Genomic DNA, 17,408 nt, shown 5'->3' on the forward strand with positions numbered 1-17,408 from the left:
CTTCCCTTCTGAGTCCTGCCATGCACCCAACTGGTATTTTTTGGTCACATGTGAGGCATTGCCGTACTCGGGAGAAATTGGGGCACATATTTTGGGGTGCTTTTTCTCCTTCATACCTTCTGAAAATGAAAAATTTTGAGCCAGAACTGCATTTTTGTGTAAAAAAATGTAATTTTTCATTTTCACTGCCCACTTGTATCAAAATTGGTGAAACCCCTGGGGGTTTGAAATGTACACTATACCACTAGATGAATTCCCTGAGGGGTGTACTTTGCAAAATGGGGTGACTTGTGGGGGGGTTCCACTGTATTGGTGCAACATAGCACCCACCATTCATTCCACCAAAATCTGTGCTGCAAAATCCAAAAATCACTCCTTCCCTTCTGAGTCCTGCCATGCACCCAACTGGTATTTTTTGGTCACATGTGAGGCATTGCCGTACTCGGGAGAAATTGGGGCACAGATTTTGGGGTGCTTTTTCTCCTTCATACCTTCTGAAAATGAAAAATTTTGAGCCACAACTGCATTTTTGTGTAAAAAAATGTAATTTTTCATTTTCACTGCCCAGTTGTATCAAAATTGGTGAAACCCCTGGGGGTTTGAAATGTACACTATACCCCTAGATGAATTCCCTGAGGGGTGTAGTTTGCAAAATGGGGTGACTTGTGGGGGGGTTCCACTGTATTGGTGCTTGGGGGGTCTTGCTAATGCGACATAGCACCCACCAAAATTCCACCAGAATCTGAGCTGCAAAATCCAAAAATCACTCCTTCCCTTCTGAGTCCTGCCATGCACCCAAATGGTATTTTTTGGTCACATGTGAGGCATTGCCGTACTCGGGAGAAATTGGGGCACAGATTTTGGGGTGCTTTGTCTCCTTCATACCTTCTGAAAATGAAAAATTTTGAGCCAGAACTGCATTTTTGGGTAAAAAATGTAATTTTTCATTTTTACTGCCCAGTTGTACCACAATTGGTGAAACCCCTGGGGGTTTGAAATGTACACTATACCCCTAGATGAATTCCCTGAGGGGTGTAGTTTGCAAAATGGGGTCACTTGTGGGGGGGTTCCTAACTTTTAGCATCTTATGGTGCCTAGAAACCTACATGGTGCCTAAAAAATAATCTCATAAAAAGGAGGCTCCAAAATCAAGTAGGTGCTCCTTCTATTATGAAGCCTGTGGTTTGGTCAACGTGCACACTAGGGCCACATATAGGATATTTATGAAAACAAAAGAATTGGGGGAATCAATTTTTAGTCACATTTCTCTAGTAAAATGTACTGTGTTCCTTAGAAAAATGTATTAAAATTGCAAATCTGCAAAAAAAATGAAATTTTGAAATTTCACCTACACTTTGTTTTAATTCCTGTGAAACACCTAAAGGGTTAACAAACTTCCAAAATGCTGTTTTGAATACTGTGAGGGGTGCAGTTTTTGAAATGGTATCATTTATGGGGGTGTCTCACATACAAGTCCCTCAAAGTCACATCAGAACTGAACTGGTCCCTAAAAAAATCAGTGTTTGAAATTTTCTTGAAAATTTGAGAATTTGCTATTCATATTGTAAGCCTCCTAGTGTCCAAAAAAATTAAAAGGAAGTTGAAATAATGATGTCAACATAAAGTAGACATATGGTCTATGTTAGTTATTAACTATTTTGAGTGGTATGATTATTTGTCTCACAAGCAGAAAATTTAACATTTTGCAAATTGCTAAATTTTCCATTTTTTTACGACATTTTGGTATTTTTCACAAAAAAACACAGACTGTATCGACCCAAATTTACCACTAATTTGAAGTACAATGTGTCACGAAAAAACAATCTCAAAATCACTGGGATAAGTAAAAGCAAAAAAAAGTTATCCCCACTTAAGTGAGACATGTCAGATTTGAAAAAAAGGGCTCTGTCAGGAACGCAAAAACTGGCTCTGTCAGGAAGGGGTTAAAAAAGGTTTGCTACAAAAAAAGGAAAAGAAAAAGAGATCGTAATTTTGTCATGGGTCACCTAGTGGGTTTTATTTCTTTTTCCTTACATTTTAGACATATCTTAGCAGGGGCCCTTCCCCTTTTATTATAGAACAGAGGTTAGTCTCTGGGCGACTTGGCTGCAAAGACAGGGAAGGATGTATCAAGGCCTTTGTATAGAGGCCTCACTGCTGGCTGCACCCGAGGTCCGGAAGATAAGCAGCCTTTCTTCCCGCTGCCTTTGTATGCCCCAACTCTTGGTCCCCAGCCTTTGTTTTGCAAGCAGGAATGTGGTGCGGATGGTCTGTTCTCCAGCTTGTACTGTGGTCCATGTGCGCTCGTCCTGCTTCAGTGGCACAGAATTCTGATGCTCTGCTGCCAGAAGGGACGTGGTGTCAGCGGATGGCCTCTGACTGGGAGGCGTCCTGCAGCTAGGCTTAGCTGCAGTAGCTGAGCGGGCTCTGTTTTAGCTGTCGGGTGGGGTGGGGACAGAGCCTGCACAGCGTTCTGGTAGCAGCACGGACGGTAAAGTACCAGTATCTCTACTCTTATTAGCATGTGTACTCTGCCATACTTTTCATACACTGAGCAGATCCGGGGCAGCGGGAAGGTGGAGGAGCGGAGCTTACTGTGCCAAAGTAAATTTGTAACTTCAATTTGTAAACTAACAATACAGTATGCAATTGTAAATGAACAATTCCTCAGAAGAGGAGACCATAATCTTTAAAATGGTACTTCATTTATCGATTTTGGTTAAGTATAAAGAGAGAAATAGGGATTGTCACCCAAAATCACCGTCTACAAATAATATATATGATTTATGCAATATTCTGACCCTACCATCTATCTACATGATGAGGCAGAAATTGAGCCTGGTTATTCTATTGCTGTATCCATCCCACTTCAATGTGCTGTGCATTCAGTCTGCCACATTTGTAATACTAATACTAACTGTAATACTAATACTAACTGTAGTACTAATAGTACTGTCGCATTGTGGACAACTCTAGCCATATCTGTCATACCATCCTTTGCCATCAGCAAGAAGATCTTGGCAAAGGATAGAATGTTATTGTTGTTTTGTGCACCATTCTCTGCCAATTATCCTCAGCATATCAGCAGTATCTAAGATAATTCAACCATCCTGGCATCAACAATAATTCCACAGTCAAAGGGGCATGTTAAATTGTTCACATGCAACATGTGTCTGCACACATCACAGATGCCTGTGGTAGAATAGCATTGCCATTTTACTACATAAAGAGCAAAGTAAAATGAGTTGTGTTTTCATTGAGATGTTAATAGGCCCCAAAGTCATTTAGATCACGTTTCAAACCCATTTGGGTGTCTGACTCTTGATCTTGTCTGCATATGTTTATGCATTTGATAGCTGGCGCTTGATTAGCTGATTAGATATTTAATTTAGATAAGTTGCCCCTGAGTGTATACAAAATGTTTTATTATCTTTTGAGACATCTGAAATCCCTGATAAACTAATTTACAGTACAATTTAGCCATTTGTTCCAAATATAAAACCTGTATCTATAAAATAATAGTCTATAATGAAGGATTTCCTTACCTAGTAACAGCACAAGCAATGGTCATCATAACTTTACCTTTTACAAAGCTGCTAACAAGTGGATAATCTGCATGAATTATGTTTCATGCCTATTGTGTTCTCCATTGTTGAATCCATTTGTTCTGCTTAGCACATTGTTTAACATGTCAAGATTGCGGTACATGTGAAAAAGGGTAGAGGTGGGGATGAAATGGAGAAGGTTCTCATTAGATGCTATGTACTCAAGCTGGTAGTATGTGAATTGGCTGTATTGAGATGACTGATCTCTCAGTCCAGAATTTTTTTGGAATCACTACAAAATGTTCAGGTTCAATCTGAATGTCAGCTTTATCTCAAAGTAATGAGCAGCTAATAAAAAGTTGAACGTTGATTGCCCTGTTGAACTGTAATAATAATAAGAAACATGTGATATAAGTTATTATGTCTCAATGACATCTGGAAAAGGGTTGACATGCTGTCACCATATTCATTGATTACATTTTTACTTGGGTGCTGGTAGACAAACTGCTTAGTTAGCTAGTCAGCAGCACTCAAGACACTTATTAATTGCATAAATATGTGAGTACGGAGGTACACTCAACAGAGGGTGTGCCAGGAAACACATTAATACATTCTGATGAATGTGTCTCCAGCGGTACTTCCTTTTGTTACTGTATTACTATGATACATGATACTATGACTGTATTAGCAGTGATTAAACTTCACACGGGACATTCATTAATACAGGTATTTTTTCTCTCTACAAAATACCATACTGTAGTTGGTAGATAGATAAGCACATGCTCTTATTACTTTTTTATATTTTTCAAATGTAAAAAACTTTATCAACAATTTGTTATTTGCGCTCAGCTCAAAATAGTGGTGTTTCCATTAGGAATAAATTAAAAATGTTATTTCGTATCTTTATAAAGTTATTCATGTTTGGAATATAAAGACGTCCTGTGAACTCTTACTGTTCTACAGTCTATGACCTGTGAGTACTGAGCCAAGTGACTGTAAACTTCAAAGCTAGACTTTCCAAACACCAATTCTATCCCAAATAAATGTATTTAGCTCCTTTATATAGTTTAAGGCCGTATTCAATTCCGGATTCTGACTGACCCCACAGTTGGTATCTATGGCTGTTTTCAGCTCATATGAAACTCGACAGCCGTAATTCAATGATCTGGCTGTGGAGTGTTGTAAAGTGGGCGTGTTGGCGAAAACATCCGCGGATTGTCAAAAACGCCTGCAAATTCAACAATCCGAGTCCGTTTCCAACAAAACATATCCGACTTGTTTTGATTAAATCTGCCTTCGGTGCTGTCAGAAACGCTAGGATTGACGATATTTCACCTGGCAGAAATAGCAGCCGTGATTGAATACCCCCTTAATCTTATTAACCCCATTGGTATTAGAGACTATGCACAGTTATAGAAAATCTAGAATATACATGTATCAATCAACTCAAATGTTTTACAATTTTAGATAAACATCTACAGTCAAGGATTGTACATTACCAAATCCCCTCCTACCTCCAGCTTATGACAGTTGATTACTGTTGTCACCAAATGACTAATGTTACTGAGCACAACAGAACCTCACAATGACACTGCCATACCTGTTACCTGCTCACTTCATTGATCACAAATCCAGACCCACTGTTCTTAAAGTGGGTCATAGTTTTGTTCCATAGTGTCCTTTGTTATTACAGTTTCTGCATATTACTACAGTATGTTGCCATATTATTTTTTGTAAATTTAAAAATTGTAACTTACACAAGTATTCAAGCATCATCGAACAAGAACAACAGTTTATTTAAATAAATATATTATAATATATACAGTTTAATATTACCCTCGGCAGCTGTTAAAGGAAGCTGCAATTTTCATTGACAACAAACAGCTCAGGTTTTTGCATAGTAGAGAGGAAAGTGCATTTTATTTGTTCTCACTGATGCTTCAGCTATTGGAAAATTAGGAAATATATTGCTTAATGCTGAGAATTTTATAGTGGATGACATTCATACATTTATTTCCCACCGTACATCTATGACTTGTTTTACATTAGAACCAATGATTGGTGTAACTTTCATAATAATGAAAATGCCGGTACTCTTTACCTAGAACGGCGCCCATCGCGGTGATCGCGGCATCGCGGGCAGTACATAAACGGCCGCGACGCGATGCCCGCGATCACCGCGATTTTCCCATAGGGAACAATGTTAAAAAGCCTGATTGACCGCGATTTTGCATTCAATGCCTCAATGCCCGCGATTTTCCCATAGGAATCAATGTTAAATGGGCTACAGAGCCCAAATAGGCACAATTAACCCTTAAATTTCCCCCCAATTTTTGTACGCCACCCCACGATCCACGCCAACCCGAAGCGTGGCGAGCGCAGTGAGCCCGCGAGGGGCGGCGGTACGCGTCCTCCGACCTTTTCATGCCCTACTATCCACGTCGGCGTGGAGTTGAGAATAGAATAGTGTGGCGAGCGTAGCGAGCCACCGAGCCCGAAGCGTGGCGAGCGCAGCGAGCCCCGCGAGGGGACGCGGATACCTTCACAGGTAAACGCGTCCCCTCGCGGGCTTCACAGGTGTCCGCTTTTCGCCACGGATACCTGTGAAGCCCGCGAGGGGACGCGTATAACTGTGAAGGTATCCGCGTCCCCTCGCGGGGCTCGCTGCGCTCGCCACGCTTCGGGCTCGGTGGCTCGCTGCGCTCGCCACACTATTCTATTCTCAACTCCACGCCGACGTGGATAGTAGGGCATGAAAAGGTCGGAGGACGCGTACCGCCGCCCCTCGCGGGCTCGCTGCGCTCGCCACGCTTCGGGTTGGCGTGGATCGTGGGGTGGCGTACAAAAATTGGGGTGACATTTAAGGGTTAATTCTGCCTATTTGGGCTCTGTAGCCCATTTAACATTGATTCCTATGTGAAAATCGCGGGCATTGAGGCATTTTAAAGTAAAATCGCGGTCAATCAGGCTTTTTAACATTGTTCCCTATGGGAAAATCGCGGTCATCGCGGGTACACGATTTTTATGTACCCGCGATTTACCCGCGATGACCGTGATTTTTTACCCCCGACGCCCGCGATTCTAATCGCGGGCGCCGTTCTAGGTAAAGAGTACCAAAATGCCAAATAAAAGGAGTTGTCTACACCCCCTCTCTTCCAACCAATATAACCCTATAAATATTTTGCTAATTTTATCTACCGTTTTAGACCTACATTTTCTCCAATTGCAGTAGATCGTGATGTGGATGGTGTAGTGGTTAGCCTTAAGAGCTGCACAGCACTGAGGTTATCATGTGTCATATAAAGCATGCACAATGGGTGCCCACACCTGCAACTACATAGATAGATAGATAGATAGATAGATAGATAGATAGATAGATAGATAGATTGATAGATAGATACAATAGGAAGATAGAAATATCTATACATATATAGATATAGATACAGATATAGATATATAGCACCTGTCTTCATCATAGCAATGTAATTATATTAATTTAAAAATTAGTATTCTGTACAGAAATATGTAATCTATTTTATTTATTTATATTATATTATATATAGGACTTTTTAAAGATTTTTTTGTTTTCAAATGTAAAATATTAGCCACGCCCCAATTCAGTACAGGGGAGGGGTGGGTGCCGAAATATATCCATGCTCGTGGAAGCATGACACCTAGCTACACTTCTGACTACTATGCAGTTGGGTAGCTCTCTTTATTGTACCGATGAGGCTCTCTGAATCCACATAGCCATCAATGTGGCTGAAAGGCAACTGCGCGCTACTAAACCCAATAACTTTTGTGTTGGTACCGACTACAATTCATTTGGTCCATGAGGTCACTCTAATAATTATTTGAGGTACTTTGAGTTAGAATAAGTGAATCATCTCTCAGCAGTATATACCTACAAAACATAACTCCTAGTCAATTACAGATCAAAATACAAACTTAATATCTAGCTGAATGTGACCTGCTATACAATCAGAGAAAATATCCACTCCATAGATGATTTGTCTCCCTTGAGAAAGATATGAGCCCAAGTACTGTATAGCAATTGTATCAAGCGTGGTGTGTTAGCCTAGGTTTATTGCTTGGCTCCAGTATAAACCATTTTTTATTACCTGGTTATGGTTCATAGATGTGTGGCGCTTGTTTATAACAATTCTCTCCTATTAATGAAACTAAATATGCCTTTTTTCTTCACTGAGTGCATTCATAAGTGTTTGTGGGATCATAGCACTGTATAAAGCTTATGTAACAGTTCTGTAATAAGGCAATCTGTCATGTCAGCACTGACTTTATCAGAAACCACAGAAACCTAATGTGTCTATAATAGCTTGTAAGGGAAACGTGAAAGGATTTCACAGTGGGAATTATTTTGTGAGAATGGATCTATGGACTGTTTTTCAGAAAAAGAAAAAAATATGTATATACAGTATGTGTGTATATATATATCCTCTAACTCAGTCGTTTGAGTTATTATGTGAAAGTCTATCCATCCTTACTCACTTCCTTCATATTTCTGATTTATTACAATACTGACATATTCGTTGATGGATACAGGCGTTAAATGGCTTCACCAGTCGCCAGTCACTTGCTGGTCGTTGTCTCTGGTTTTTATCTGCTTGCTTGTTAAGCTCGCAAATTGATCAGTCTAAAGATTATTTCCATAGTTAGCTAAGATATAATATACTGCATTTCAAAGCTCTTAGTATTTGTTATATTCAATAGAAAAAAATAGAAAAAGGTGAATAAATTGTGGTGGGGTGCACTCCCAGGACTCTATGTTACAGCTAGTTCAACTCATTGAATATATTTCTAAAATATAACTTTTATTAGTTTTATTAAAACAGTTTATGTTAAAATCAAAAAGTGTGTGAAAAAAAGTAAAGAACTGATTAAACAGATGATTCCATGTGTTTGTATGTTGTATGCTTATTGGGGGTCTTTTTCCCCCTTTTTTCTCCTTTCCATGATTCACTAATTATTATCCGAGAGAAAGAACCAGAATTAATACAGAGTTCGAAGGCTCATACTGTGTTATATCAATAATAATATAAACAAAGAAAAATGGGATAATTGATACAAGTGAGTCATTTATTTTTCCGACAAGGGTCCCATATGGAATAGAACAATCTGAACATACAGTAAAATTCCAGGATAATAATTAGTGACTCACGGAAAAGAGAAAAAAAGGGAGAAAACACAGGGATAATACATTCTTGTATTATGCCATTATGGAAAATGTGGGCTTAGGGCCTAATTCATCTTCAGTTTCGCACAATACTATTACTAGTGATCACTGAAAAAGTGAGAAGCCATGAAATACTACTGGTGCATGTATTATTATTAGTGATGTATTATTGATAGTGATCGTTGTATTATTGGTCTATGCATTATTTCTAATGATCATTGTATTATTGCTAGTGATCATTGTATTATTGCTAGTGATCATTTTATTATTACTAGTGATCATTGTATTATTGGTTTATGTATTATTACTAGTGATCATTGTATTATTGCTAGTGATCATTGTATTATTGGTGTATGTATTATTACTAGTGATCATTGTATTATTGGTTTATGTATTATTACTAGTGATCATTGTATTATTACTAGTGATCATTGTATTATTGCTAGTGATCATTGTATTATTGGTGTATGTATTATTGCTAGTGATCATTGAAAAAAAAGAGAGAAGCCATGAAATACTATGGAAGCAACAAGTAAAATTCCTATGCTGCCTTAAAATGTTTATAGCAATGAACTCATGCTGGGTGGTACTGTAGTTATAAGGGTCACCCCAAGGTTAAGTGTATATTACTTCCCTGGGAAGAAAGTTAAAAGTTGTGTTAAGTAATTACTGGCAGGTTAAATTTATTTGCAGCTATTAATTTAATGGAGGGTGTGATTTAATTCCAAATAGGGGAGGTCAAATTAAACAAGTGGATTGTTTCAATATACCAATTTAGAAAAGATCTTACAGGCATCAGATAAAAGAAGAGCTGTTTATATTACAGTACTGCACATGGAGATAAGCTTATGATTGGGAGCACGTGTCACCATAACAGAATAAAAGAAGAGGCACAGAAAAGGATAAAGTTCTGAAGGCATTTTCCATAAAAGAAGGCTATTATTAATTATAATAATAATATTATTATTTATCCATGCAACACACTGTTTTACTTTAAATATTATAGGTGTCTAAAGGTCCATACACACTGGGCAACTATGTGATGATAGAGTGATGATAGTCATCGCTGCGGGGAAAGCCGCTCAGTGCATACACACTGAGCGGCTTTCCCCCTGCCCGGCGCCAACTGAGGGGGGAGGATGGCATTGCATAGCTGAGCGTTATGCAAAGTCGTCCTGAAAGCTGCTCATCTGCTGGTATAACCAGCAGATGAGCGGCTTTCCCAGGCGATGTTGTGGGACTTTCAGCTCAAAGACGCCCAGTGTGTATGGGCCTTAAGAGCCATACCAGGCGGTTGCAAAGTGTTTCTTTCCATTTGTAATTGTTGTTTTATATTTCTTGTACCTTAATGATTTATAATGGAGTTGTAAGATTGTGATGTCATTTAAATGATACATTTGTAATATTGTAGCAACAATAAAATAAACTGAATTGAATTTACATAGTACATAGCTTATATAGGGTTTGTACATGTGCATTGTTAGATTCACTCTCCCAAAATAAGGGCAAAATATATTATCATTATTTAATATTAACCAATATTCATCATGTTCACATCATGTTTTCCAATAACTTTCCCAGAGGTTCCCATGAGATGCTATGTAGCAGGTGAATTGCATGCCTGTGGTACTGGCCCCATGCGTAATTATAACTTCCAGAGCATGCCCTATTCTTTCAGAGTCCCATAGTGCTTTCCTAAGTTTAGGAGTCTCCTGGGCATCTGAGAGAATAAGGTAATATGGTACACATACATTTTTTTACCTGAGGCTAGTTTAAGGGCTGGGACAGCGGTTGTATGTTCTTTGCTGAAGCACTAACAGGATATCTTTAGGGATAGTCGGTATCCTGATGGAATACTGACTGCAGAATCCTGACGGATCCCAAAAGAAAGTACTGGGGTTAAGGTTAGGAACTAGAGGGTGGAGTTGGGGTTGGCTGCAGGGTATCAATTAGGATTAGACTGCGGATGGGGTTCTGGTTAGAGTTAGACTGGAGGGTGAGATTAAGGTTAGGCTGCGGTAGGGGTGGTTTAGTTTTAGTAAAAGGGGTGCGATACATTGGGATTCTGGCCATCGGGATGCTGTTGTTGGCTTTCTGACTGTCAGGATCCCAACTGCTGGGATTTTGTACCCTACCCCCTCTTTGATTTGATTGTCAGGCTGCTAAAAACAATGGATCTTATTCTGATTGACACCATCAGACACCGCCCATAGTGCCCCCCCCCCTTGCACGCAGGACACCCCCTCTATAAGTGCAAGGGTCAATATGAAAAAGGTCAATATGCAATATGTGGACAGGGTCAAACTGCCGACATGAAAAAGGATTTTTTTCTGTCTTGTTTTCATCATCTATGTAGGCATGAGAGAGAATATAATAGTGTGCCGGGTGTAACAAGGCACTGAGCCCAAAGCATGACGAGCAAAGCCACCCATGCAAGGGTATACATTACACTAATTGGGGGTCCATGTCAAGAGTTGTCAACATTAACAACAACAATTTAAAAAACTCATGTTGACATTTTCAATTGTCTACCTTTTACATGTCGACATTTTGACCCTGTTGACATTATGGTAACCTTTTGACCCTGTCGACCTTTTGACCATGTCAATCTATTGCATGTCAACCTTTTGGGGTATACCTATTGACTGTCTATCTAGACACTGTCTATATAATAATCCATACCTAACAAATTAAGCTGCATGTACAGACAATGGGGGAAACTGTTAATGAGGGAGGGATTTAAAAGACACGCAGTGTTGCAAACTTCGCAGCGCTGCGTGTCAACCAGAAATCACCCCCTATTTCGCAACTATAAATAATTACTACCAAAAATATGTGACCACTGGTCATGCAAAAGTGATCGATGTACTTATTTATTTCATGTAAAAGTATGTCACAGCTGACACGCATGCAGGCCCAGATATTAGCAGCCTTTGTAAGAAACATAGCTATAGCTAGAAATATGAATTACATAACAGCTGAAAAGCTATAAACTGTATAGCCTACAGTACATGAAGCCTGTTTCCCATCGTTTGGTCACCTTTTACATGATTAGTCAGAGGAGCCTGCTAAACGGGAACACAAAACAAACTTGTGTTCCACTGAACCAGAAAGCTGGTACATTTCATTTCATTTAGCTCACTAGTACAGTACGTCATGTTATGCGCAGGCACATTTTTTAAAGTTTAGCGAGACATTGGAAGGCATCTAAGAAGCATATTTTACTGTAATCTGCTTTCATTTCTTGTGTTTATTATTGAATGCAAGTTTTTAAAGTGTACACAGGTTTAGCTTCTGCCATTATTTTCAATACAAAGTAATCAGTCTGACCGGTTTAAAAAATGCGTGCAATTATACTGTTGGCGGGAAACAACAGGAAACATACGAATAGTAAGAATTTCATTCATCTGAATATATCTATTAACTCTTAGTAGAGGGTTTGGATGAATTACCCCACCAATTTTTTGTTAACATATGACAGGAGGCAATAATACTGTCTTGCAACACATGACGATCTATACAGATAAAGCACCTTTGTCACGTTTGATAAGAGTTGCTGTTGTTTATATATTAAAACTCATACTTGCCTACTTTTGAAAGCTGGTTTCAGGGAGATTATAGATGGTAGTAGAATTTTTCAGAGTGTCCCATTGAGGGGTCATGTCATGCTCCACCCAAAGGGCGTGTGTAGTTCCATATATGGAGAGATTGTGAATGTGGCACCTAGAAGCGTGGGTGTGTACTGCTACATCTGAGAGGAATCTACCTATGGTTGAATGATTTGTTATTGTGATTACATATCCAAAGTTGGAAAGTACAACAATCATATTTCTCGATGTATAAAATACTCATTATTTATTGTTATTACTATCTTTTCATTGATGTACTTTATTGTATCATGCAAAAGATGTATCTGTTTACTTGCAATGCAGTGCTTGAATAAAAAAGTTTTGTAAAAAAAAAAGATATATGTCGGTTGTGATATGCCATTGTTGTGGGTATTTTACCCACCATTTTTTATGCAAAATCCTTATATGTATTAAACACGTATTCTAATGTTTGGTGCGCTAATACTTCACTTCTGATGATTCTATCTATCTAGCTCATGGTCGCCGACTTTCTGGCTGCCCTCTCCGGGAGAGGGCAGCCAGCTCATTATGGCAGGGGTGGCGGGGCCAAAGTCGGGAGGAAAAAGTGACAGAGCCACATCCGCAATGACCAGTTTAGGGGCATGGCTAGAGTGAACGTGTCATTTTAGCCACGCCCCCGCCATGCAATGCCGGTATTTTATGCATTGCACTAAGGGAAGCGGGGTTTAAATGAAGCGATCGCGTCATTTCACCCACGGATCCCCCCTCTGCTGGAGATGCAGGACAATGCGGGAGGGTTGCCGTCCTTTCCGGGGGACCGGGAGGGGGACCCGATTTCCGGGACCCTACCGGCCATTCCGGGAGGGTAGGCAACCCTGATCAATCTAACAATGTATGTATCAATGTGTGTATCTTCCATCATATCTCTGGAATGCCTGGAGCAATTTACACCAAACTCAAACCTGTTACGCATATGACTAACAAACCATACTGTGTGGGTAAGTAGCACCCCAGTGGGGGTCCCGGGGCCCAAAATGGGGGGCCGGACACTACACAAAGTGTGTCAAGGAAGCAAGATATGACAAAGTTGCATAATATAGACGGGGTAGAGGACATTGATTGGGTCAAGATTAGGTTCACAGTCACTAACACCAACAATGCCGACACAGCCGGGTAAACATAAAGGGGTCCTGCTGCTACGAAGTTCATCAGGGATGCAAGATATGGCAGAGTTGCATAACATAAAGGTGGTAGAGGACATGGGTCTTAAGAAAAAAATCTGTGGCCAGATCCGGAACTGACCACAGACAGGTGTATGCTGGTCACACCATATGCAAATCCATGTGTGATATATATTTAAAATTATTGGCATTTTGAATGTTAAGGTCAAAACAGGCGAGATTTGTCAACTTACAAATTCCTTACAAATTTGGTAAATCTAGAAAAAAAAAACAATTAGAAAAGTGTTTTAAACGACAATGTAATATTTGTATTATGTATTATTGTCAGAATAAAAGATTTTAACCCTTTCAGTGCCAACATTGCTGTGAGACGTGCAGAATATCCATAAAAAATGCCAGCGTCGCTCACAGCAACTGTTAATTGACTTGGCTGTATTTGTATTTATATGTAGTAGAAGAACAGTCGCTGTGAGCGATGCTGGCAGTTTTAGCAGATATTTTGTGGATCTCTCACAGCAACTTTGGGTTAATACAGTGTATGACTCACAAGTATACTGCAAGGCATCGCTGCACGTGCTGCAACAGTTATTAACATCGCAATTATGATGGAAATGGGACTTCTACACATGGATGTGTCTGAGGTTTTGTTTCTGAGTGTGATATTTCACACTAGGTACTATTTTCTAGATCCTTAGTTGCAGAAGATAATTTGGAAATACTGAATTTCATTTAAAAAAATCCTTTGGTGTTTTTTTTCCTCACATAAACAGAAGAATCTGTCAGCCGTTACATAATCTCTAGTATTAGAATACATGTCTCACTATTCCATTATTCTGCTGGGAAGATATAAGACTCGGTTAGCTGAAGCTGATTTACAGTGGTCTTACTCATGGTGCTTTGTAATTCAGAGCAGGCAAGACAACATTACACTTTGTAAGCTATCTGGCTGTTGAATATAGGCACTTTTAATGCCTTCTTGGCAATATGCCCCACTCTTCCAACCTATAAGACTTATTTATTACCTGCTAAGTTTGCTAACTATGATTGCCGCCTAGCAGACACACTTCACCATCTGCCGGTTTTCACAAGATAAAGTTTTTTTCTTCTAGTACTTTTTTTTTACTTCGCTTCTGCAATAACAGTTAGATGCAAATTACAGCCAACTATCAAATTGCCGCTTTCCTTCAGTGGCAGTAATTTATGGTTTGTACTACAAAACGTAAAATGGATTATGGCACATATGCCATGGGTTTATACTGCTGTTTTAATGAGTGAAAGGTTTGAAAGTTCGGAATTGCATGCTGGGAAATACAGGTCATATCTGGAAATTGCAGCTTGTGATATGTGCCCTTTTACTCCTGGATTACCAAAACAGGAGGTGATTTCACTAGCTCCTTGGATAAACACCTCCATTTATCCATACCATTCTCAGAACGCCAATATAGATTCTATTCTGATTATTATGTGCAATTAGTGACTGTTTATTTGCCAAAGCAAAATTAATGGCTAATTAGGTGTACGTTTCCTTTAATGATTCATCCAGCTGTGATTGCAGTTATAAGGCTTGTAGATCATACAAAGCCTGAACTTGAATTCTCCAGGGCCTTTGCAGACCCCGATGGTTACTTCTGTGACATTTCTGTTGGTATTCCTGCTTGTTTCATCTTATAATTAAATCAAAGTATTCCTCTGGTAGCTTGAGTAGATTAAAGTCTATAGAGCTTTAAATGGCTTCCTCATTGCTGTATCTTACCTCTTGTTTTCTTTTTTTTTTGCCACAGAGCTCTCGTACTGCTCGGTCGGAGGAGGACCGTGACACATTATGGGATGCCTGGGGATCATGGAGTGAATGTTCAAGGACCTGTGGTGGAGGAGCCTCATATTCTCTAAGGAGATGCCTTGGTAGCAAGTAAGTTCTGACAGATTCTTTCTCTAATAACTGTATCTGGAACTCAGGGTGTGACCCTGTCATTGACTGTACTTTCTCACTTTGCATATGGAATATTAATAATACTATCTGTAGTAATAATAATAATGACTGACTCATATTGACCTGAAAAAACATGATCCTAATAGATAAAAATAAAAAGTAATCAGGGTAAAGGTGCCCATACACTAGTAAGATTTATCTTCAGATCTGGATGGTTGGAACAAAAACATGGTTATGGATGACTGACAGTTTGTCAGTTTTCCAGCATTTCCAAGCAAATGGTCAACTGTCATTTGCTCTCATCCATAACCATGTTTTTGTTCCAACCAGACAGATTTGCAGATAAATCGGCGTGTGTATGGCCACCTTAAGTTGTTGTTGTTGTTGTTATTATTATTATTTATATAGTACCCACGTATCATATGGTAATATGAGGCGTGTTACTGTCTTAGTGGAGTTTAAAATCTAACTTTACTTTTAAAGATGAACAAACACATTCACACCAATGGCAATATTCACAAGCCAGTTGCTGTATCATACTCACTTACTCTCCGAGAAGGTGCCAGAAACTAGGGGCGGGATGTATGTACTAACATATGCGTCTGGCATCGCGGTGCGGTGATGGAGGCCCCCCTGCGATACCTGTACTGTGGTGTGCGATACCCTGCCCGGCGGTATCGGTGTGGCCGGGTTTTAGTACATAGGAAAATGCGGTAAAATTAGAGTTTTACTGCATTTTCCGCTTAATACATCCCGCCCTAGATCACCTGCATCCTGCCCACTTCCTAGTAAAGTTGGCAAGATGGGAAAATAATACCGGTAATCGCTGACCCATATGGAGGAGTGTGCATTTTCAGCTCAGCCCCCTCCGCATGGACCGCTGAATAACAACATACTGCAGGAACAGGGGTGGGGCTTAATGACTTGGTAAATATTACAGGTCATTATGATGAATATAAAATGTTTGCTTGGCAATTTTCATACCTCACTAAGGCCCTTATTCTGATCGGTGCGGATATATCCGCGTGCGTTTGGCCCGCCGATGTTTTGTGTCTGCGCATGTGCGAGCGGGGCGTACGGCCAAATCCCGCATGATCTGTGAACACTCCGAACAGGGGGTGGAGAGGGGCGTGAAGGGCTATTTGGGCTCATTACCATATGCATACGCCCCGCGTTTCATGGGCGTTCCCATGCAAACGCTGGACGTACGTATGGTAATGCAGTCGTGACGCACGTGTAGGGGGGCGGACATATGACATCGCCGGATGTCAGCTGCCCGCCCAGATCCCTGCTTTTGCACGGAAACATGTCCGTGTGGTCTGAGGTTGCGGAGCTGGTGGAGCACTCGGTCCTGCATTCGATGGTCTGCGACCATCGAATGATGGGGGAGGTTCCCTTAGATGGAGGAGGCGTATTCTGTGAAAAATACACGTGCGGTCCGTTCGGCCAGCTTCTTACCGCATACGGACGGAGTTGGTGATCCGTATGGAAGGCGGGGTTTCGCACGCACGGTCCTGGCCGCATATTCGGCTCCGGCCGCACCGATCAGAATAAGGGCCTAAGTTCACTTGACACGCAAAGGGTTAATCCTTCATACATTGTTGCCATAATTAAAGTTTCCCTATTTAGACCTATCCTTCGCTATAATAGGTAGAATGTCACCAAATGTAGGAAGCATCATTTCAGGATATGACATTTTTTTTTCCTTTATGGAATCCTTTTTCCCATGCCTTGAATAGTATACTTACTAAATTTAAAGACATTCTGTCTATTAGTGCTACAGACAGCTATGAATAGGGAACATTTAATTATAGTAACATTGTACTTATCGCCCAGCTGTTATACTTATGACATGACAAATCCCTAGAGATAGGAATTAATTCTGTCTGTGTCCCTTTCTTGCGCGTAACCAAAGGCCTTCCATGAATTCAGGTATATTTGGATGGATATGGTGTGTGTCCATGAGGA

The 17,408-nt window shown here is 40.0% G+C and overlaps 1 protein-coding gene across 4 annotated transcripts in view; it reads left to right on the plus strand.

Annotated features, from left to right (window-relative positions):
- Positions 1-17,408, plus strand: part of ADAMTSL1 (ADAMTS like 1) — an 852,460-nt gene that overhangs the window by 613,396 nt on the left and 221,656 nt on the right. For all 4 annotated transcript variants that reach the window (XM_083184471.1, XM_083184462.1, XM_083184453.1 and 1 more), the window contains one exon: positions 15,292-15,419. In XM_083184471.1, coding sequence (XP_083040597.1) covers positions 15,292-15,419 — 128 coding nt within the window. The remainder of the gene's footprint in view (positions 1-15,291; positions 15,420-17,408) is intronic.

The sequence above is a fragment of the Crinia signifera genome, chromosome 1 (genome assembly GCF_055691185.1).
Source record: "Crinia signifera chromosome 1, ASM5569118v1, whole genome shotgun sequence".
Taxonomy (NCBI): domain Eukaryota; kingdom Metazoa; phylum Chordata; class Amphibia; order Anura; family Myobatrachidae; genus Crinia; species Crinia signifera.